This window comes from Peromyscus leucopus, chromosome 5, assembly GCF_004664715.2.
Source record: "Peromyscus leucopus breed LL Stock chromosome 5, UCI_PerLeu_2.1, whole genome shotgun sequence".
Lineage (NCBI taxonomy): Eukaryota > Metazoa > Chordata > Mammalia > Rodentia > Cricetidae > Peromyscus > Peromyscus leucopus.
In genome coordinates this window covers 25,941,490-25,965,067 of record NC_051067.1, presented here as the reverse complement: position 1 = coordinate 25,965,067, position 23,578 = coordinate 25,941,490, and the positions used below count along the sequence as shown (strand labels likewise).

The 23,578-nt window shown below is 39.8% G+C and overlaps 1 protein-coding gene across 1 annotated transcript in view; it reads left to right on the top strand.

The window, feature by feature from the left end:
- The window catches only part of Snrnp48 (small nuclear ribonucleoprotein U11/U12 subunit 48), a 28,567-nt gene extending 10,307 nt beyond the window's left edge, over nt 1-18,260 (top strand). Inside the window, exons 5-9 of the mRNA XM_028894721.2 lie at nt 2,639-2,827; nt 3,276-3,397; nt 8,061-8,149; nt 8,655-8,813; nt 17,406-18,260. Coding sequence (XP_028750554.1) covers nt 2,639-2,827; nt 3,276-3,397; nt 8,061-8,149; nt 8,655-8,813; nt 17,406-17,454 — 608 coding nt within the window. The 3' untranslated portion in view covers nt 17,455-18,260. The remainder of the gene's footprint in view (nt 1-2,638; nt 2,828-3,275; nt 3,398-8,060; nt 8,150-8,654; nt 8,814-17,405) is intronic.
- The last annotated feature ends 5,318 nt before the right edge of the window (nt 18,261-23,578 follow it).

Below are 23,578 nucleotides of genomic sequence, written 5' to 3'. Positions count from 1 at the left end.
CTACCTTCTTACTGATTTGTTTATGTGAACATGAAGCAATATGCATTTCCTCATCTTATTAATAGTTTAAGATGCACCAGAACGGAAATCTTTTGGCAGCAAATGTGTGTTTTCATTGTGCCTGTTGCATCAGTCAGACCTAAGTTCTGCTGACCTCCATGTGATGTGGAAAGCCTAGGCCTAGGTGTTTACTTTCTTGTGCACCTATTTTGACTGGTTTATAACAAAGATTAATTTTGATCATAAATTGTAATTTTATATTTAGTGGTTTATCTTTTTTTCTCTAATATTAAGCATTCACGTTGCTCTAAGTTTCATGACACATATTTGAGACATGGCCATGATTTGCTATCAGTGTCTTATAGAAGAACCTTGGAGGACCATTTGGGCAAGTTAGTTTTCTCCCATGGGCCTTGGTTTTCTTTTTATCTAATGCTAGGGATTGTCTCTGTGTGGGTGCTCTGTGCAGTTGTGAGTGCCACGCCGAGACCATTCCTTTTACTAAAATACATGTGCCATGGGTAAGTTTTCCCGGGATGGCAAGTGCCAGCCAGGAGGACTGTGCATTCAGGTAAACTTAAGTCTGGTTTGAAGTGATGAGAGTTCTGGAGGTGAGAAGAGGTGGTGAGTGCAGAGAGTGAAGTCTGGTCCAGTGTTCTGAACCGTGTAAGTCAAACTGATCAGAAGGATGGATTGTGTTTCATGTATTTACCACAATTTTAAAAATTCAAAAAGAGGACACAGACTTATGGAAATTACAGCACATAAACCAAATAGGGAAACTTAGTTTGAAAATTTACACTCCTATAAATGAAGCTTGCTTAAGTGTGTTTATCTTTTTTTTAAATCAAAAATAGCTGTTTTGAGAGATTTGAAATGTAGTTTGTTGCTTAACCTTTTCTGTACTTTTTCTTTTTCAGTAATTGGGGTGAGTATAAAGAGGAATTAGGAACCTGAATGTACTCCTTATTTAAAGATATGCAGTATCCTTTTTGCAAATGATATCCTTTTAAAAGTATCACTGAACTTCTGACTTTTTCTCAATAACTGTCACTCTTAGAAGTCTTGGTTTGGAATTCTGATTGAATTTTAATAAGTTTAAGTATTAGTTTCTATCATAAAGACATTTAAGATTAATTAATAAAAGAACTTTGAGCTTGATTACTATACTGTTTTCTAAATTTTGTATTTTTCCTCTCAGATGTTTATAGCTGATATTCAAAGGAATCAGGCTTGCCGAAGCCGGTTTTATAGTGTGTGTTATGTTTAACACCTGGCTACATAAAGTCTTTTGATAGTTCCTCAGCATCAGAGGGAGTCCTCCTTTCCCACTCATTTTCAACCCCTTGTAACAATGTCCAGGTGTGATCGTCTGCATCTGTTCAACCACAGCCTCAGTACCACTGTGTCCTCCTTAGCTTGTGGAGAAGTGTGAAGTCATTTCTTTTTTTGTCTTTCTATTTTTAATATGCTTAGTTTTTAGTATGCTCTTATTTGAATTCTTCTTTTGCCTCTTAGCCAAGATGTTAATTACGTCTGGGGGAGAGCCACTGTTAACTCCTTTAGGATGACCTTGCAGACATTAGCATTCCTTTAGTAGTGATGTTCTGTTTGCAGTAGGAAGACTTGTTTGAAACTGCTTTGTTTACAGTTACAATCATTTTATTTCTTTGAGACCATTTGAATCTCAAAACAAATTTTTTCTTCGATGTTTTAATACATCACATCAAGGTATTGTATTTATTTATTGTTCGTTTATGAGCAGATTTTAGAATGATCATAACTATTAGGTGCACTGCTGTTGTTACCTTTTCTATTTGATTTAGTTAAGACAGCATACTTCCTCTTTCGTAAAGTGAAACTAGTGTATAATCTTGTCCTGGTCTTAGGAAGTTTAGGGTTTCTACTGTAAAACAGTCTCACTGTGTAGCACAGGTTGACCTCTTGCTTTGTAGTCCTGTCTGTGATCTTCCCATCTCCTGAGAGCTAGGATTGCCAGTGTGCCACCATACTTGGCTTAATTTAAACATTTTTTTTATTCCCTACTCTAGTCCTTGCACAGATGTAATGAACTTGAATATTGAACGTCTATCTTAATGTTGCATATGAGTTTTTTTACATATTCATAGCCCCTTAATTTGTTTTCAGAAGGACTAAAAATGTACATTGCCTATTAAAAATATTTTCAGCTTTTATGAGAAAAAAGAGCATATAACAGAAGTAATTCATACTTTTGTAATAGAGGTTGTATTTAAATTATACAAAGGCTTTCTTGGCCTGTTCTTGTGGCTTGTGCCTGTAGTCCTAGCTACTTGGGAAGCTGAAACAGGAGAATCCCTTGAAGCTACAGTCTGCATCGGCCTGGCAAACATGGCAAGACCTCATCATGAAGGGAAAACAGGCTTTCTGATGAGCAAGTCATTTCCTGTGGTTATTACTGCCTGGTTTCATGGACCCCATCTTAACCTTGTTTGAGGAGAATTGCAGACATCCATGAACATTACCATTTACTGCATCCTTTTTCTTTGTTGTAAAAAAGTAGCTTATGTTAATATTGCATTATTATTTAAATATTTAAACATATTTAAAGTATAATTCCACATGATCCATCATTTACTTTTGTCTTCTTTTATCTTAGGAATGTATTCTTCAGTGCCTGTTGAAGTTCCTCTGAATCACAAACGATCTGTTTGTGACCTTACCCAAGCAGATCGTCTTGCCCTTTATGATTTTGTCATTGAGGAGACAAAGAAAAAGCGATCTGGTTCTCAAGTCATTGAAAACGACAGTGATCTGTTTGTAGACTTGGCTGCCAAAGTCAATCAAGGTTTAAGATGAATATCATTCTTTACATTTCTTATTCTGTCTCATGAGTGTTAGTAGAGTGATTTCATTTTTGTGCCACTTGATCTGGGGTAAGGTGGTTTTGTATCATCTCATATTAACATTATCAATAATGATTTTGCTTATAAAAGGAGTTTTACTCTGACTTCTACTTTAAATAGTTCCACCTATAAGAATGCTACTTGTGTGTAATCTGTGAACTTGAACAATTCTATGTTTACCTAATGGGTAAAAAAAAAGGGGGGGGTGACTAAAAAATAGCCTATTTGTGTACATAATGTAGAATATTTTGAACCTTTTTGTGTGTTACCTTGAAACATACTGAATGGAATTATTCCTAACTATATTCCTAACTATAACTTCTTAATTAAAACTGGGTTATGAGCTTGCAATGCTCTTGCAAAGGACTCAGGTTTGGTTTCTTTCATTAGATAATAGCCGGAAAAGTCCAAAATCTTACCTGGAAATCCTGGCAGAAGTGAGAGATTATAAAAGAAGACGCCAATCCTATAGAGCCAAGAATGTTCATATAACCAAAAAGTCATATACTGAGGTAAGTTTCACATAATTTTGTAGGGCTTGTGTGAGAATAAAAATTTCCCAGTTTTCTAAGTCTGTTTTATGCCCTTGGAGGTTTTCCTGAAGTGTCCTCAGAATACCACACCCAGTTTGTACTTGCCCCATGTTCTCAGGCCCACCTCTTTGCCAGGCAGAGGCTTTTATGGGCACTCATATCATCTGTGATGGTTGTGTAACCTTTTAATGACACTTCTTTTTGAGAAAGTGGTTCTGTGCTGTCATGAGAGTATATATACATTTGGGCTTTCACCTGCCCTTGGCTTGAGAGAGGGTGGTGAATGAGTCAAGACTGTCCTGGAACTTGATACATAGACCAGGCTGGTCTTGAATCACAGATCCTCCTGCTTCTACTTCCTGAATGCTGGAATTAAAGGCGTGAGCCACCATGGTCCTTTGCTTGAGTTTTGACTCTGCTGTTTGTTGTTGATTTGCATGAGTTATTTGAGCTTTTTTATTTAAAAAGTTTTAGATTTTATTTATTTTTTTATTCTATGTGTATGTCTGAGTGTGTGTGTGTGTGTGTGTGTGTGTGTGTGTGTGTGTGTGTGTGTGTGTGTGTATGTGCATTATGTATGTTTAGGTGCCCATATAGGCCAGGAGAAAGGGTGCTGGGAATTGAACCTGGGTTCTTTTGAAGTGCAGCCAATGTTCTTAGCACCCTTTCCAGCCTCCGATGAACTTCTCAGCAGTCTTCTTCCAGCCTCCTGAGTGCTGGGCTTAAATTCATGAGAGCCATGCCTGCTGGGAAATGTCCTGATGTCTACTGTAAATCAGTCTCTCTGTGATAGATACCAAGATTAAGTTTTAGGTGTCATTTATTGGGGGAAAATTGATGACATTTTTGATATATAAATTAATCTACCCAGACCCAGTTCCCATATTAAACTCTGATTGTTCTATACGATTTCTTCCCTGATTTCAAAGTTTTTACATTCTAGCCTCATTTTGTCAGTATTTTATTTTACTTTTGTCCAACATGTCTCTGAAGCTTTCTGGTGACACATATTCTTACCGCCGTGCCCTGACACATGATGCTGCTTTACATGAAATGCTCTTCTGCCATTTTGAGTCTCAAGTGGGTGTGAGGGCCACTCATCCACGTCCACAGTGTACTGGCTGCTTCTGAGCTGTCGCTGGTTCATTGAATAACACTTTGCCACACACCCAACCTTGCAATACAGTCCTTTTTATAATTAGGATGTATTTTAGACTTGCCTATCCCAGGAAAAGTCTGGAATTGTATGGTGCTTATAGGTCCTCAAATACTTGGTTCTTCACTAGGTCCCCTCTGGTCTCATATCTTTGGAATCATGTTAATACTGGTATTCTCTATCATTTTATGATTGACCTTTTCTTCCTTCCTCCCTTCCTTCCTTCCTTTTTTCCTTCCTCCCTCCCTCCCTCCCTTCCTTCCTCCCTTTCTTTTTTTTTTTGCTAAATGAATTAAATTATTTAGTTACTTACTAAATGTTTTCATTTATTTTACATACCAATCATAGTTTCCCCTCCTCCATTCAGAAAGAGGCAGACCTCCCTTGGGAGTCAACAAAGCATGACATATCAAGATGAGGCAGGACCAAGCTCCTCCCCCTACATCAAGCCTGGGAAAGGCATCCCAGCATGGGGAATAGGTTCCAAAAAGCCAGCTCATACCTGAGGGACAGGTCCAGATCCCACTGCTTTGGCCCCACAAACAGGCCAAGCTATACAACTGTCACTCACATGCAGAGGGCCTAGGTTGATCCCATGCAGGCTCTCTAGCTGTGGGTCTAGAGTCTGTGAGCTCCCACTAGCTCAGGATTGACCTTTTCTTATGGAAATACTTAAACATACTCAAGTAAACAGCTCAGTATAGGAGTTTATGTTCCTTAACTATCTACCTCCTGCCCCTACACTTGATAATTTTCCCCTTCTTCTGGCTTTGTTTGTATTTTAACCTCTTCTAGCTTCCATTTCATGCCTTGCATACTTTTTGTTTGCTGTGGACTAGAACCTGAATTTTGACAAGTTTCAGCAAAAAATTACATATTATAGCTATGCCTAGCACACTGCTGTAGGGTGTGCAAAGGTGATGACAACAAGGTATCTGAGCTTTGAATGCTTGCTGTAAGTGAAACGTTACAGATTGTGTGAGTGCTGAAGTATGGGGGATAATGGTTCTTCAAAGGCTGGATTGGTGTGAGGTCTTAGAGGCCATAGCTCTAAGGGAAAAGGGAAGTAAGGAAGCTTAAGGAAACTCCTGACTTTTTCCTGTGTGGCAGACCTGTGCTAGGTCTGACCTAGGTGTCTAAGCTAAGGTTTCTGTTGCTATGTAGAGACACCATGACCATGACAACTCTTACAAAGGAAGACATTTAATTGGGGGTGGCTTACAGTTCAGAGGTTCAGTCCATTATCATCGTGGGAGGAAGCATGGCAGCGTGCAGGCAGACCTGGTGCTGGAGAAGCTGCTGAGAGTTCTACGTCTGGAGAAGAGAGTGACACTGTGCCTGTCTTGAGCTTCTGAGACTCCGAGCCCACCCGCAGTGACACACTTTCTCCAGCAAGACTACACATCTAATGATTGTGTGGGAGCCGTTTTCATTCAAACCACCACAGTGGGCTTCAGTGAGCTCCAGGAGAGCTATCAAAAAGTAGTCTAGTAAGGCTGCTTAAGAGGCACTAGAACTGGAAAGGACTGCTGGTGTGTGTGGCTCATATAAAAAAACCAATGTTGAGTGTCTTGGGGATGGCTGGAGCTTAGGGTTCCATGAAAACTGCCTAGTGTGCTCACTAAGGCACTGTGTGCTGTCCTAAAATCATGGAGGGCTCCCAAGCTTTACTGAAAGTTGACATTGTTCTGTGTTTAGCTTTTGGAACTATTGAAAGTTTCTCTGATGGAGGGGAAAATTGCAGTCAGGTATGAACTGTGGTGGCTTTCTCTTTGTTTTTTGAGACAGGGTTTCCTGTGTAGTCCTAGCTGTCCTTGAACTCACAGAGATCCACCTGCCTCTTTCTCTCCCAAGTGCTGGGATTAAAGAAATGTGCTACTACACCTGACTCTGTAGTGTCTTTCTTTGGTAATTGCCCCTATTTCCTATACTGTGAAACATTTCCTTAGTAGGCAGGAGAGAAGTATGAGCTCTGTTTTGTTTTATCTGTCTTCCCTGACTAGTCCTGTGTTTGATAGTGTGGAAAAGATAGAAAAGAAACTTTCAAGTGGTTCTCATCAAAGCTTAGGGACTTGACTCTTTGGGAGAGCATCTGTGAAGTAACTCATATTTCACACTCTGTCTTTCATCTTGGTTTAATTATAAGGTTTAAAAATCATGTGCAGATGTTCTCCTCCAGAAGTTATGGAGCTAGGAACAGCAGTAAGAATTCTGCACAACTTTACATCATGGGTGTTGTGTCTTGTGTACTCACTGTTTCCATTCACTCCCTTCCTTTTTGTTCCTTCATTCTTTTTTTCATTTTTAAAAAATTTACTTGTCACGTGATGGGTTTCATTCTGATGATGTTTTCATGTACATGTACCATTATTCTTTGTCCTTGTTTATAAACTCCTCATTGTCTTCTGTGGTCCCTGCCCACCTCTGCTGTCCCCTCCCTCACCTCAAGTGGTCCCTCCTTCTGTCTTCATGTCCCATGTATTCCATTACTCTCCTCTTTTTATCCACTTGCCCTTTCTTGACAGTGTTTCACCCCATAGCCCAGGTATTCTAGAATTCCTTCAGTACTGGGATTATAGGCATAGCCACCCAGCCACCATTTTTCCTTTCTGTACTTCTTTTACTTATCTGTACATTTTTTCCTTTAATTATTCAAGAGTACGTTCCATACATCATGATTCTTTATCCCAAAGTAGTATGTGTGTGTTTCCAGAGAATAAGGCTGTTTTCTTACATAGTCATAACATAGCTCCAACTTCAAATTTAATATTGAAATAATGCTGCCATCTACCATTTATTCACTAGTGTGACCAATGCCTTTTTTATAGTTCCTAAACACATGCATCTCATAGTCCATTATATCATAGCCCTTAGTAAATTTTTGAGTGATGACAAGCAGAGATTTGTTAAGGTCAATCAATCCACATGAGTCTATTTAATGGGTAATAGGGATTTATTGAGATATAAACTGAGAAAATAAACTCACGAACACAGAACCAAGTAAACAGCTGAAGTTGTCCTCTGTTATGTCTGGGAGCAAATGCACCTGGCTATCCGATCACGCCAGGATGAAGGAAACACATAACCCCTCCCCATTTTTTTTTCTTTTAAAGAGGTCACGTACAAAGGCAAGAAGCACTACCTCTTTCAGGCTGTATAGCTCAAGGTCATGGATAGAGCAAATACCACTACAGAGATTTTTCTAAATAATTTTATTTTTAATTACATGTATGTGTGTGGTTATATGCACATGAGTGCCAGTGCCCAAGGAGGCCAGAAGAGGGCATTAGATCCCCAAATCTTCAGTTATAGGTGGTTGGTTGTGAACCACACCACATGGATGCTGGCAACCAAACTTGGTCTTCTGGAAGAGCAACAGATGCTTTTAACCCTGAGCCATCTCTCCAGCCTCTATTTTTCTGGTTTTATGATCTTAAGTTTTAGAAAAACTTCCTTATCTGACATTTGTTTTTTGCTTCTTCCAAGGTAATTCGAGATGTGATAAAGGTACACATGGAAGAACTCAGTAACCACTGGCAAGAAGAACAGGAAAGAGCAGAAGATGGTGCTGAAAAGTGTGTCATTGTCTTTACTAATGAAGCATTTGCTTATTTAATTTTCTGTTTGTATTCAACCCAGGGCCATGCACTTGCTATGTAGTATGCCTTTCATGTGCTATAAATTGTGGGTGTGCAGCACTATGTCTGGCTTAAAGTAGTATCTTTTTAAAGAATCTTCTATATGTACTATTAAACCGTAGCATTTCCAAGACTCTTAGTAACATACTGTGATTCACTGGTGCTTGTTTATTGTCAGTGCTCAGAATTATTGTACTTAGCGCTGTGACGTTGCCATGTGTAGGGATGAACAACCATATTAGGGAAATAGTTATAAATAAGTTATATTATAGGGGCTGTTTGTTCAGTTGCTACCTTTGTGGAATATAAAATTATGCTTATTTATTTACACGCTAGCTGCCTTTGGTATGATACAGAATGTTATACATTAGGTCGATGGTCTGTGTGTGCAATGGAGGCCATTGGTGAAAGGAGCTGATGGCTGTTCCTTTCCGTGCTGCAGGAATGAAGAGAGGCGATCAGCTTCGGTAGATTCACGACAGTCTGGTGGAAGTTATTTGGATATGGAAAATTCACGACATAGAAGGGCTCGGAGTAGAAGTCCACACAAACGAAAAAGAAATAAGGACAAAAATCCTGAGTCAAGAAGAAGGAAAGAGAGGTGAGTCTGTCTACCCCTGACATCATTGTTGTCTTTGTCCAGCATTGTTGACTTTGTTGTAGAATGCAGGAAAATCGACTGTAGGAATAAGATAAGGTAGGGGAGGAATTAATGGACTCTTTCAGACTCACCATTGCTCAGTTCAGTCTACCCCCGTAGAGTCGTAGTTCCTAGTTCTGTGTGTGTGATAAAACATTGCTTTCCCCCAATCCCTTTTCTTTGTGGTTTTGGAAATTAAACCTAGAGACTGATGAATAGTAGGCCAAGCGCTCTACTACTGAGCTGTAACTTCAGTCCTTTTCTATATTTTTTTAAAGTTTTGAGACAGAACCTTACCATGTTACCCAGGCAGGACTTGAACTTGTGATCTTCTTGCCTCTGCCTGCCACGTAGGCTGGATTATAGACTTGCATCACCAGGTGACCATCTTGGTGCTCCCTCTTTTTTTTTTTTAAATCACTTCTTAACCTGACATATGAAAGTAATGTCTGGATAAGGCAGTGGTACAATACCTGCTTAGACCTTTCTTCTGTTTGTATTGTCCTCTCATGTTTCTCATTCTTCATGCTAATTCTCCAGATGAAATATTTTTAGAGTCAGAGACATTCCAATCTATATCAGTCAATTTTACCCTTGGTAGTATAATTTTGATAACTAGAAGACATGAATTAATTTTTAAATAATAAATTTTAAATATCTAATCTTGTATGCCAGCTGCTTACGGGGCATCCTCCTGGGTGTCACATTCACCAGGGCTCTAACTAAACTGTTTCTCAGTCTGTCCTCCTTCCCTAGTATTCCTGTCCAGGTTGGTGGAATAGCCCTCTCAAATTTACTTAAGCCGGAAATCAGGTGGTCCTTAATGCTTCCCATCTGGTCAGGTCCAAATTCCTGTCCGTGCGGCCGTGGGCCTCCTACTGTTCCTGTTGCTGTCTGTCTAGACCAGAGAATAGCGGTTGTCTTTTGAGTTGCTGTAGGTGTCTCTAAACTTACCCTTTGTGAATCCATTTCTCCTGTGCTGCCAAGTGAATTCTCTTAAAACTCAGCAGCAGCAAAATTCACATTGCTTGGAATGGTTTCAGCACTTAGGATCAGTTTCTGCTTGTTTCTTGTACTTTCCACTGACCCTGTGGAGTGCAGAGTCTGCCCTGGGCAGCCTGACTTGAGTTCTCATCCCTATCTACGCCATTTTGCACTGTGTCCTTCTGCCTATTTTTTTTTTAAAGGCTTGCTTGGCAGACTTATCTTTTCCTGAGCCCTCTTTTACTCAAGCAGAGAGGGCAGATACTCTTTTTTTTTTTTTTTTTTGATATATATTTTTTATTTTACAATATCATTCAGTTCTACATATCAGCCATGGGTTCCCCTATTCTCCCCCCTCCCACGCCCTCCCCTTACCCCCAGCCCACCCTCCATTCCCACCTCCTCCAGGACAAGTCCTCCCCCGAGGACTGTGATCAACTTGGTAGACTCAGTCCAGGGAGGTCCAGTCCCTTCCTCCCAGACTAAGCCAAGTGTCCCTGCATAAGTTCCAGGTTTCAGACAGCCAACTCATGGAATGAGCACAGGACTTGGTCCCACTGCCTAGATGCCTCCCAAACTGATCAAGCCAATCAACTGTCTCACCTATTCAGAGGGCCTGATCCAGCTGGGAGCCCCTCAGCCTTTGGTTCATAGTTCATGTGTTTCCATTCATTTGGCTATTTTTTTTCAATAATTGAGTAAAACTGAAATTTATTATATGCCACAGTCGTCCTAGGGACCTCCATGCTATATATATAGCCTCTATGGTTCTATGGGTTGTGGTCTGATTGTTCATTTTATATCTAGAATCCACCAATGAGTGAGTACATACCATAACTGTCTTTCTGGGTTTGGGTTACCTCACTCAGGATGATTTTTTCTAGTTCCATCCATTTGCCTGCAAATTTCATGCTTTCATTGTTTTTCTCTGCTGAGTAGTACTCCATTGTGTATATGTACCACATTTTTTCCATCCATTCTTCCGTTGATGGGCATCTAGGTTGTTTCCAGGTTCTGGCTATTACAAATAGTGCTGCTATGAACATAGCTGAGCATGTATCTTTATGGTATGAATCAGCATTCTTTGGGTATATGCCCAAGAGTGGGATGGCTGGGTCTTGAGGTAGTTCGATTCCTAATTTTCTGAGAAACCGCCATACTGATTTCCACAGTGGTTGTACAAGTTTACATTCCCACCAATAGTGGAGGTGTGTTCCCTTTGCTCCACATCCTCTCCAACATTGGTTGTCATTGGTGTTTTTGATCTTAGCCATTCTAACAGGTGTAAGGTGGTATCTCAGAGTCGTTTTGATTTGCATTTCTCTGATGATTAAGGATGTTGAGCATTTCTTTAAATGTCTTTCAGCCATTTGTAGTTCTTGTTTTGTGAATTCTCTGTTTAGCCCTTTAGCCCATTTTTTAATTGGGCTGTTCAGTGCTTTGATGTCTAGTTTCTTGAGTTCTTTATATATTGTGGAGATCAATCCTCTGTCAGATGTGGGGTTGGTGAAGATCTTCTCCCAATCTGTTGGCTGTCTTTTTGTCTTATTGACTGTGTCTTTTGCCCTGCAAAAGCTTCTCAGTTTTGAGAGGTCCCATTTATTAATGGTTGTGCTCAGGGTCTGTGCTGTCGGTGTTTTATTTAGGAAATGGTCTCTGGTGCCAATGCGTTCAAGAGTGCTTCCTATTTTCTATTAAGTTTAGTGTAACTGGATTTATGTTTAGGTCTTTGATCCACTTGGACTTGAGTTTTGTGCATGGTGACAGATATGGATCTATTTGTAATCTTTTACATATTGACATCCAGTTATGCCAGCACCATTTGTTGAAGATACTTTCTTTGTTCCATTGTATAGTTTTGGCTCCTTTGTCAAAAACCAGGTGTTCATATGTGCATGGATTAATGTCAGGGTCTTCAATTCGATTCCATTGGTCCGTATGTCGGTTTTTATACCAGTACCAAGCTGTTTTTATTACTATAGCTCTATAGTAGAGTTTGAGGTCTGGGATGGTGATGCCTCCAAGGGTTGCTTTATCGTATAGGATTCTTTTAGCTATCCTGGGTCTTTTGTTTTTCCATATAAAGTTGAGTATTTTTCTTTCCAAGTCTGTGAAGAATTGTGTTGGGATTTTGATGGGGATTGCATTGAATCTGTAGCTTGCTTTTGGTAAGATTGCCATTTTTACTATGTTAATCCTACCTATCCATGAGCATGGGAGATCCTTCCATTTTCTGATATCTTCTTCAATTTCTTTCTTTAGAGATTTAAAGTTCTTATCAAAAAGGTCTTTCACTTGTTTAGTTAGTGTTATCCCAAGGTATTTTATATTATTTGTGGCTATTGTAAAGGGTGATGTTTCTCTGACTTCTTTCTCAGCCCTTTTATCATTTGTGTATAGGAGGGCTACTGATTTTTTTGAGTTGATCTTGTATCCTGCCACTTTACTGAAGGAGTTTATCAGCTGTAGGAGTTCCCTGGTAGAGTTTTTGGGGTCACTTATGTATACTATCATATCATCTGCAAATAGTGAAAGTTTGACTTCTTCCTTGCCAATTTGTATCCCTTTGATCTCCTTTTGTTGTCTTATTGCTCTAGCTAGAACTTCTAGTACTATATTGAATAAATATGGGGAGAGTGGACAGCCTTGTCTTGTTCCTGAATTTAGTGGTATCGCTTTGAGTTTCTCTCCGTTTAATTTGATGTTTGCTGTTGGCTTGCTATAAATTGCTTTTATTATGTTTAGAAATGTTCCTTGTATTCCTATTCTTTCTAAGACCTTTATCATGAAGGGGTGTTGGATTTTGTCAAAGGCTTTTTCAGCATCTAGGGAGATGATCATGTGGTTTTTTTCTTTCAGTTTGTTTATATGGTGTATTACATTGACTGATTTCCGTATGTTGAACCATCCTTGCATCCCTGGGATGAATCCTACTTGGTCGTGATGGATGATTGTTTTGATGTATTCTTGGATTCGGTTTGCCAATATTTTGTTGAGTATTTTTGCATCAATGTTCATGAGGGAGATTGGTCTGTAGTTCTCTTTCTTTGTTGCATCTTTGTGTGGTTTGGGTATCAGGGTAATTGTAACCTCATAAAAAGAGTTTGGTAGTGTTCCTTCTGTTTCTATTGTGTGGAACACTTTGAAGAGGATTGGTATTAGTTCTTCTTTGAAAGTCTGGTAGAATTCTGCACTGAAACCATCTGGTCCTGGGCGTTTTTTAGTTGGGAGACTTTTGATGACTGTTTCTATTTCTTTAGGGGTTATTGGTCTATTTAAATGGTTTATCTGGTCTTGATTTAATTTTGATATTTGGTATTTATCCAGAAAATTGTCCATTTCTTCCTGGTTTTCCATTTTTGTGGAGTACAGGTTTTTGAAGTATGATCTGATGATTCTCTGGATTTCCTCATTGTCTGTTGTTATGTCTCCCTTTTCATTTCTGATTTTGTGAATTTGGGTGCTCTCTCTTTGCCTTTTGGTTAATTTGGCTAGTGGTTTGTCTATCTTGTTGATTTTTTTCAAAGAACCAACTCTTTGTTTCATTGATTTTTTTGTATTGTTCTCTTGTTTTCTATTTTGTTGATTTCAGCCCTCAATTTGATTATTTCCTGGCGTTTATTTCTCCTGGGTGAGTTTGTTTCTTTTTGTTCTAGAGCTTTCAGTTGTGCTGTTAATTCATTGGTATGGGATTGCTCCATCTTCTTTATGTGTGCATTTAGAGCTATGAATTTTCCTCTTAGCACTGCTTTCATAGTGTCCCATAAGTTTGGGTATGTTGTACTTTCATTTTCATTGAATTCTAGGAACTCTTTAATTTCTGTCTTTATTTCTTCCTTGACCCATTGATGTTTTAGGTGGGCATTATTCAGTTTCCATGAGTTTGTGGGTTTTCTATAATTTTTGTTGTTATTGAGTTCTAACTTTAAGGCATGGTGGTCTGATAAGATACAGGAGGTTATTCCAATTTTTTTGTATCTGTTGAGATTTGTTTTGTGTCCAAGCATGTGGTCAATTTTTGAGAAGGTTCCATGGGGTGCTGAGAAGAAGGTATATTCTTTTGTGTTAGGATGGAATATTCTGTAGATATCTATTAGGTCCATTTGAGTCATAACATCTGTTAGGTCCTTTATTTCTTTGTTAAGTTTCAGTCTGGTAGATCTATCTTTTGGTGAGAGTGGTGTGCTAAAATCTCCCACTACTAATGTGTGGGGTTTGATGTGCGTTTTAAACTTTAGTAGTGTTTCTTTTATGAATGTGGGTGCTTTTGTATTTGGAGCATAAATGTTTAGAATCGAGACTTCATCTTGGTGGATTTTTCCCGTGATGAATATGTAATGTCCATCCTGGTCTCTTTTGATTGATTTTAGTTTGAAGTCTATTTTATTAGATATTAGGATAGCTACACCAGCTTGTTTCTTAGGTCCATTTGCTTGGAAAACCTTTTCCCAGCCTTTTACTCGGAGGTAGTGTCTGTCTTTGGAGTTAAGGTGTGTTTCTTGTATGCAGCATATGGATGGATCCTGTTTTTTTATCCATTCTGTTAGCCTGTGTCTGAGGACAGATACTCTTACCTAGCACGTCATTGTTTGCTGCACTTAGTGGCTCTCCCTGATAGAGTCTTCGCTTCTGGAAGGCAGGGTCTGTGTCTGTCTTAGTGTTCTTGTTGTTGTTATTGTTTGTTTGTTTTTTTGGGGTTTTTTTTTTTTTTTTTTTTTTTTTGGTTTTTTTTGAGACAGGGTCTCACTGTGTAGCTCTGGCTGCCCCAGAACTCACTCTGTAGACCAAGCTGGTCTCAAACTCACAGAGATACGCCTGTCTTTGCCTCCCAGGTGCTGAGATTAAAGTTGTACACCACCATGCCTGGCTCTTAAGTTTGTTGTGGACAGTACTATTCAACACTCGACTTTCACATGATGTGTCTTTCCAGGGCCACTGGTAAAGAAGAATTAGTGAATCTTTTTCTAAAAAGTAATTTGACAGGCTGTGGTGGCACATGCCTTTAATCCCAGCACTCGGGAGGCAGAGGTAGGTGGATCTCTGAGTTCCACAGACAAATTGTCTCAAAAAAAAAAAAATTTAAAAAAAAGTTATTTACCTATATGTATGTGTGCCTGCGTGAGCTTATGTGCACCCAGTGTGTGCAGATGCCTGTGGAGGCCAGAAGAAGGCATTGGATGCCCTGGAACTGTAGCTATGAGCACTTGTGAGCTACCTGGATGATGGGAACTGAACCCTGGTCCTCTGCAAGAGCAGTGAACATTTGAGCCATCTCTCTAACCCTAGTAAAGCTTTTTGTGTTGGCCTGACAGTTTTGCTGATCTTACTGTCGTTCTGTAGGTCTAAAGCTAACTGTGATTAGTTCTTCTCTTAGGAAATGCTTGCTTAGTTACCCCTTCTGACCCCCACAAATGAACTCTTGCCCATCTAGTAGAAACTGCTTTGGTTCTTTTCGGAGTTGACATCTCTAATCAGTCCCTGTAAACTTACGTTGCAAGTCTTCAGTGTGAATATGAAGTAGCAGAGGGTAAGCAGTGAATGAGCAGGAAGTACTTCTTAGAGTAAGGCTGACATTTACACATTCATTCCTAAGATAGAATGAGTTCTAGAAAGTTGAGATGGCAGCCAGAATAAGGAAGTCAGACAATTTAACTTTTTTTGTACTGTTCATATTTTATTTGAAATGGATTCTCTGGTCATCTAACATTAACATATATTTAGTTATTTTAAAGCAGACCTCCAAAGTATAATCCTATTTTGCTTACCATTTTCCCTTTCTTTTACTTTTGAGATATCTTCTCCTCCTCCTCCTCACTCCTCCCTCCAAGCTCCTATATACTCCTCTTTCTCTTCAAATTCATGGCCTCTTTTTTCATTAATTGCTGTTACCTGCATATGTGTACATGCACGTACATTCCTAAATATAGCCTGCTTGGTCTGTGTGTTACTTGTCTGTGTTTTCAGAGCTGACCACTTGGTACTGATTGATAACCAAATGATGGCTCTTTCAGAAGACTGTTTCTCCTGCTCTCCGCATTCCTTAGTTGCCTTTAGTTCTCTGTAGCCTTGCAGTTTTCTGGGCTTTTCCCAGTCCACTTTGGCATGTCTGCTGCTGTCCTTGCTCCGGTCTTGTTTAGGTACTTACGTTAGTGAGACTTGGAGTGTAGCTTCTGAGATTACTTGGAGACACAGTCTCTCCCTGATCCTCTGCCTCTTATAATCTGTCAGCCCCTCTTCTGCAGTGTCCCTGAACCTGAGGTGTGGGAGTATTTTGTAGATGTAGCCATTGGTACCAGGCTCCACAGCTTCACATTTTGATTAGTTGTGGTTTTCTGTAATGGTCTCATGTCTGATGTAAAGAGAAATTTCTGTCATGAGGGGTGAGGATTACATTTAACTGAGGCTATAAGGACAAATATTTTGAGTATAGTTAGGGTTATGGTGGTTTAGTGAAGTGGGGGTTTGAAGGTTCTCTTCCATAATCTAGGACTTCACCAGCCCTGGATAGTTGGCTAGGTTTCCAGTACCAGGCATGATTTCCCTCTTGTTGAACTTAATTAATTTTCTTAAGTCCAATTAGAGAGCTTTTAGTTACCAGCAAGGTATTTGTGCTACCTTAGGATTATCATGCCATGCTTGTTGTTGCTATGGTCCATAAGCATGTTAGTTACTTCTCTCCTTTGGAAGCTTGCATGGTGCCTTGAAGACTATGAAAGCTAGTCTTCAAGGAGAAGGATTCATTCAGGTCAGTTCCAGCTCAGGGGTCTCTGGGCCCTGTGTCTGAAGTACATGGTGCCTTCAGTAATAGGTCTTTACCTTCCACTTCTGAACATGGTGTCTTCAGGAATAGGAACTTAGCTTCTTCCTCTGAGGGAAAACGTAGGACAATAGCAATAACCTATCATGTTTGGGGAGTTTCTTGGGCAGTTTTCACCAACAACTCAGAAGAAGGCTTTCCATGCCTGGTGTTGGGGGTTTTGTTAAGTGAGTGGTCTTTGGCTCTTGGAGGGAGCATTGTCTGCCCAGATGATAAAATTTCATATAAATCATATATTTGTAAATAGACTTAGGTAGGTGTATTATGGTTTTGTTTTTGTTTTATTAGCTAGTTAGTACTGTGATTCCTTATAGCATTTTTTGACATCTTTATTGTTATTTTGCCCTCTTATTTCTTTCTTTTGTATTTATCTCCCTTCTTCTTCCTATTTATAGCCTCCCCATTTTGCTTACCTGTATTTTAATCTTGATCTTAATTTTAGTAATTTGACTTTTCCTTTTTACTCTTAAAGTATTGTCAGCTGGAAGTGGTGATGCATGTTTTTAATCTCAGTGCTCAGGAGGCAGAGGCAGGTGGATCTCTGAGTTCAAGGACAGCCTGATCTACAGAGTGAGTTCTAGGCTAGCTGGGGATATGTAGTGAGACTGTCTCAAAAGAAAGTATTGTTCAGTTCTAAATGCATGTTTTAACTTACCATAATTTATGTCTGTTAAAAATATATTACTGCTGAATTATTACAAAGCTCTAATATTAAAATGTCTCATTTATAATTTTATGCCTATTTATTTCAGGGATGGAGAAAGACACCATAGTCATAAAAGAAGAAAACAAAAAATATAAACAGAATGTGACTGCATTAATTATGCTTATGGAATGAATATGCTGATGTTTTAATTATAATCTTTGCATAGGATAAAATGGCTGTTATGATTGTGTAATACTGATTATATTAATAAATGCTTCAAACTATGAATCAAAATTGTACCCTACATGTTTACATTTTCCTTAATATTTTAATAGATTCTTATTACTATTTGTTTCATCGTGTTGGTAATTTATCAGTTTTCTTTTTTTTACAAATCAGTACTTGAAATAGGTAAATTATCCATGAAAACATTCTCATTGTAAAAAGTTAAAGGTTAGGCTAGATTCTACCATAGCAGTAACTGCTGTTTATCACTACACTGGAGCATTGTAATAGGGCAAAACAATCTAATTGTCTTTCTGAAGGGGGAATGGCCTGGCTAAATGAACTATGGTGTAGTTAGTCATAGGTTAAATTTCTGTATTAGCATTAAAAGGAATAGCCTTGATCTGTGTTCACATGGATAGATCTTTAAAATGTAATGCTACGGGGGAATTGCAAGTGGTAGGTATATTTAAGTTAGCATTAGATCCATGTGCAAAACAGTACTATATATTTCTTATGGATATATATGTATATGATTATATTTTAAAGGTTTATTAGAAGACATTCCAAATTCCTAATTATATGTGGGAAAAGATATAGAAATAATTGGGAGAGATAACAGGGTTGGGAGGTTGGTCAAAGGGAACTTGGGCTTGTCAATAATATCAATAATATATACTTATGTTTTATTTGATAATTAAAATTACTATAATTTTTGTGTCTTGATGGATTGAAATACTGTGTGCACACACTAAAATGTGCTTATTTTAAATAATCCCATCAAATGTGACTGGTGTATGTCTGCATAAGCACCGTAGGTGTGGAGTGATCTGCTGCCTCCAGAAGTTTTGTACCTGCCATACGCTTTCTCTACCCGACACGGGGCAACCAGAGCTCTGGTTTTGTTACTGTCGGTTAGATTTCTCTTTCCTACAGCTTTGGCAGTGCAATGCCCCAGTGTGAGCTCTCCCTTTGACACAGGGGTGTTGGTGTTTATTTGTGTTTTTGAGCCCAGGTTGGCTCTGAATTTGAATTCCTGTGTCAGTCTTCCAAGTGCTGGGGTTATAGGCTGTGCCACCATGCTTGGTGGCTTCACGTTTTTTGGTTTTGATCCTGCTGTGTATGTTGATAGCACATTCCTTTTTGTTGATGGATACTGTGTTCTGTTTTATCTAGAACAATCAGTTAGGTCCAGTGCATTAAGTGTTAAGTGTCTTTCACTTAAATTAACAGTAGCCTGGACATTTGAAACCCAGGTAAAGATTGCATTTCCAAACAGAAATAAAAGATTACTTGAATAAGTAGTTAACAAAGATTGATTGAATTTTGACCAGATTTACTCTTAAGTTCCATACATGAGAGAGAGGTTCAGCTCTTTTTGTTTTTCTAATACGTGCTTTGCTGTATATCCCACGCTGGCCTTAAACCCAATAACAGTCCTTCCGCCTCAGCCCACCCAGTGCTGGGATTACAGCTGTGCACCACTCACTACACACACTGGTTTTTACAAGTTAGAAATAACCGGTCATTTTCTAATATGACGTTCCATTGGACAAATTTTTGGAATTCAGGTTTTAAAGCACCTTCTCCCTCCTTTATGGTACTGGCTTTGAACCTAGGGCCTTGTGTGTGCTAAGCATGTGTCCTACTACTGTGGTAGAGTACTCGGCCCTGAAACTCAGAACCTCAAAGCCCATGGCTGGGGAAATAGCTTAGTCAAGTCCTCGCCATGTTGAGTTCCATCCCCAGAACCCATGGTTGGTTTATAATCCAGCTCCAGGAAAGTAGAGATAGGTAAGTCCCTGGGGTTTGCTGGCCTGCCAGCCTAGCTTACATGGTGAGCTCCATGTTCACTGAAACAGAAACAAGACAAGGTGGATGCTGCCTGGAGGTGGGCCTCTGGCCTCCACATGCATGCACGTAGATGTGAAGGTACACCCACACACAGAACACACCAAACCCAAGGGCCTAGGAGTTCCAGTACTAACCACACAGAATTGCTGCTTTTGTAAGTCAGAACCATACAAATTACTAGCAGTTTAACATTGTATGCTCAACTTATAATTTTGTTTAAATTATGATTTCTGCCACTAGGAGAAACTGAAAAGTAAGACTGGATAGCTTATTTAGATATTTTATAGAACAAATAAATGGAAAGGAGTGGTATGGAGGAAATGGGGACAGATAGGACAGGATGGAGAAAGGAAAAGAACTAAGATGTAGGTAAAGTTCCTTACAGGTTTGTAAATGTAATCCGCTGATGTGGAGTTAGGTGAATCGAGAACACAGGTACTTGGGCTGCTTTTCATACTGTTTGTGCTGTGGACTGCGGCATTAATGACCTCGAGAGCAAGGCTTCTATGACTGTAGCTCCTGGGCCTGGCACTCAGCAGCTGTTCATTTGTTATTTTAAATCCGACAGAAGCATCTTCAGACCCCGCATCTTGCACTTAGTATTGATTTATGAGCTGCTGCTGTTAGTCATTGCTCTAGCTGTCCCCTCCCCCTTTTGTGTGTGCTGTGATCAAACCCAAGGTCTTATTCACACATACATACATTAGGCTTTACCACCAATCGGCATCCCAGCATTTCTATTTTAAAGACAGTCTCACTATGGAGCCCAGGCTAGCATCAGATTCATAGTCCTGTCTCTACCTCCAGCTTCTATGCCTGTTCAGGCCTGACTCTCCCACCAACATTTCTAACCTCTCAATATTTTTTTTCTTCCTGAACTTTGTTAAATGCACTAAGAATAGTTAATGCTTACTATGTACCTAGTGGCCAACTTCTGAGACTTCAAACACCAATTTGATGGCACATGCTTTTAGTCCCAGCACACAGGATGCTGAGGCCGAAGGGTTGCTTGAACACAGGGAAACCCTGACTCCTCAGTCATGGGGGCTTACTCTGAGTAACTGGTCTTGTATTCTTTTTTAGGTAAGAATGAGGCAAGGTATGGCTTCCAGTCACAGAATTTCTCTAATAGAATGATAAAAGCAGCTAAGAATTGATTTATAGGCAGAAGGTGGCAGGTACATCAAGAACCTAATACTCAGAGGCTGAGGCAAAAGGATTGCTTGACCCTCAAATTTGAAACTGGCCTAGGATAGAGATTTAATAAAAATATTAAGTATATAGGTTTAAGACACCAAGGTATAACAAGAATTCAAACTATGTTGTGAAGCAAGGAGTTGGGAAGAGAAAATTATTGCCTTAATTAATGTTTAAAGGTTTGTAAACAGCTTGTACACACGTTCCATGATTTGCTTGCATATCTACAGAAGGTTGGTAGGGGAAATAAGCTTAATTCCCATTTTCAAGGACAGACATTGAGAGACCTGGGAAGAGGTATGCTCATGTATGAAGGAGAACTTGGGGATCAGACACTGAAGTGTCTCCTGCCTGTACTACTCACAGTGTCCCCAAGGTGGCTATGTACCCGAAGGGCACTCAGTGATCGTGGCTGATTCAGTTGAAAGAACCCTTGTTATCTCCTCTCACCCTTCCTTCTCTCAGTTCTCATCAAGGTTCCATTATGTTCAAGCTGGGCTTGAAGTCATAATTCCTGTCTCCACCCTCTTGAGTAGATGGAGGGCCTGGCTGCAGGCATGTGCCACCATGATCATGTGTTCACTGAATGAAACAAATATAAGTCTTAAAATTGTTCCAGGGAAGCAAGGAGAAAGTTTTCAGAACTTCTGAAATGTCTAGGGCTTGATTGATCGTTAAGGAGCCGCAGTGTGGGGAGATACAGCTTGCAGTGAATCTGCCGCAAGAGTTTAAAAGGCAGCTGTCCTCCTTCAACACAACATAACTTTGCCTACCTTATCTAGGAATTTCACTTTCTCAGCTACTTTGTTAGTCAGCAACTTCAAAGGCTGTCTGTGATTCTGCTGGGTCAGTGACAATGGGCCCGGTCCTGGTACACTCTGTTTTCTATTTCACTCTTGACTAAAGCAGCAGGGCCAAGCAACTGTGGATTGAAAAGCTCTGAACTCATGAACTGAGATGAAGTTTTTGACCTTGTTTAAGTAATGTTCTCAGGTGTTTTGCCACATTAATGGGAAGCTGGCTAGCAAATAACATACAAACAGGTCCTTTGAAAAAAGGAACCATTTGATAACATATTTTTCTTTCTAAGTATTTATTTAGTGGCTGGAGAGATGGCTCAGTGCTTAAGAGCACTTATTGCTCTTTCTAGAGGGCCAGAGTTTCGTTCTCAGCAGCTACATGTTGGCTTACAACCACCCATAACTCCTGTCCCTGGAGATCTGAATCCCTTTTCTGTCCACCTCCAGCACCAGGCACTATATAGCTCTGGCTGTCATGGAACTCACAGATCCTCCTGTCTGCATCCCAAATGCTGGAATTAAAAGTGTTTACCACTATGTCCTGCAAAACCCAGCTCTTCATTTAACTGAGGCATGGTCTCACTCTACAGCCCCTAACTAGCCTAGAATTCACTATGTAGCCTAGGTTGGCCTTGAACTCATGGTGATCTTTATACCTTGGACCTGAAGTGGAGATTATATGCATGTCCCACCATGCCTGGTTAGGAATCATTATACTAAAAGAAATGATAATAATATTAGCATTATGAATGAACAGGTATCATATACCACACATGTTTTCTGCATTATTTCTCTCCATCATGACAGTACTCATGGTAGATTATTTAGTTTTATTGCCCCCTGGATTTTGTTTGTGACCTAGTAAGTTTAACCAGTGCTATCAGCATGAACTTGGAAGTGGAACTATTCCACTGGAGCATGGTAGGCTCACCAATGGCCACACACCTGAAGACGATAACTACCCCTCCACCAGGTAGTGTCTCATGAGTCCCTTACTCATCCATGACAGGGTCAGTCTTGTACAGGAAAGTCATTGAGCCTTGAACAGGCTTTTGCCACATGCCAACTCTTCGGCAGTCTCCCTGATCACATCCCTTCTCTTCTTTCACCCACTCTGGACATTCACTTTGCTGATTCCTGTGTGTATCATACCCTTGTATCTGTCCCTCAGCAGACACTGCTGGTCTTGCTTCTCAACTGTTCCAGACAATATTCTCTGCACCTAGCTCTCTTATGCTGCCACACTGTGCATCTGTGGATACTTCCCTCCCATGCCCACTGTGTGCACAGCTCCAGCTCGATCCCTTTTGCTTAGGAACATCTGCCTGTGCTGCCTGTCACAATGCTCTCTCCACATGCCTCCTCTCTGGTGACAGTTCTCTCCCCACATGCCTCATCTCTATCCCATTGCTCTCCCCACATGCCTCCTCCCTGTCACAATGCTCTCTCCACATAACTACTCTCTGTCACAATTCTCTCTCCACATGCCTCCTCCTGTCACAATGTTCTTTCCACTTGCCTCCTCTCTGTCACAATACTCTCTCCACATACCTACTCTCTGTCACAATGGTCTCTCACATACCTCATGCAACATACAAAAACAAATGTTTAAAATTAAAGAGTTAAATACTGGCTGAATGTTTGATCTGGTAGGATACAGAACATTTTCAACATTGTTCATGGTGAATGATATTTTGATTTTATGATTGTCAATGCTGAGAATGACACTTCCCCTAAACATATAGTACAAAATGGCAGAAGTGTTTGGAGCCATCTCAGAAACTGAAAACTGTTTTGTCTAAACCCAAATAAAAATTCTAGCTATATTACAAAATAGTCACTTCACTTAAAAGTTCTCTACAAGAGGCCAGGCAGTGGTGGCGCATGCCTTTCATCCCAGCACTCGGGAGGCAGAGCCAGGCGGATCTTGGTGAGTTCGAGGCCAGCCTGGACTACCAAGTGAGTTCCAGGAAAAGGTGCAAAGCTACACAGAGAAACCCTGTCTCGAAAAACCAAAAAAAAAAAAAAAAAAAAAAAAAAAGTTCTCTACAAGAAAATGTTAAAATAGAATGCTAGCTTAGTGAATGCATTGTTCGTGAAGAATAGGAAAAATGTACCAAATACAAAAGATTAAAAAGCTACAACTAAACTCTGAGCTAAATAACTCATGATCAGAGTATATCACAGCTAATACTAATAATAT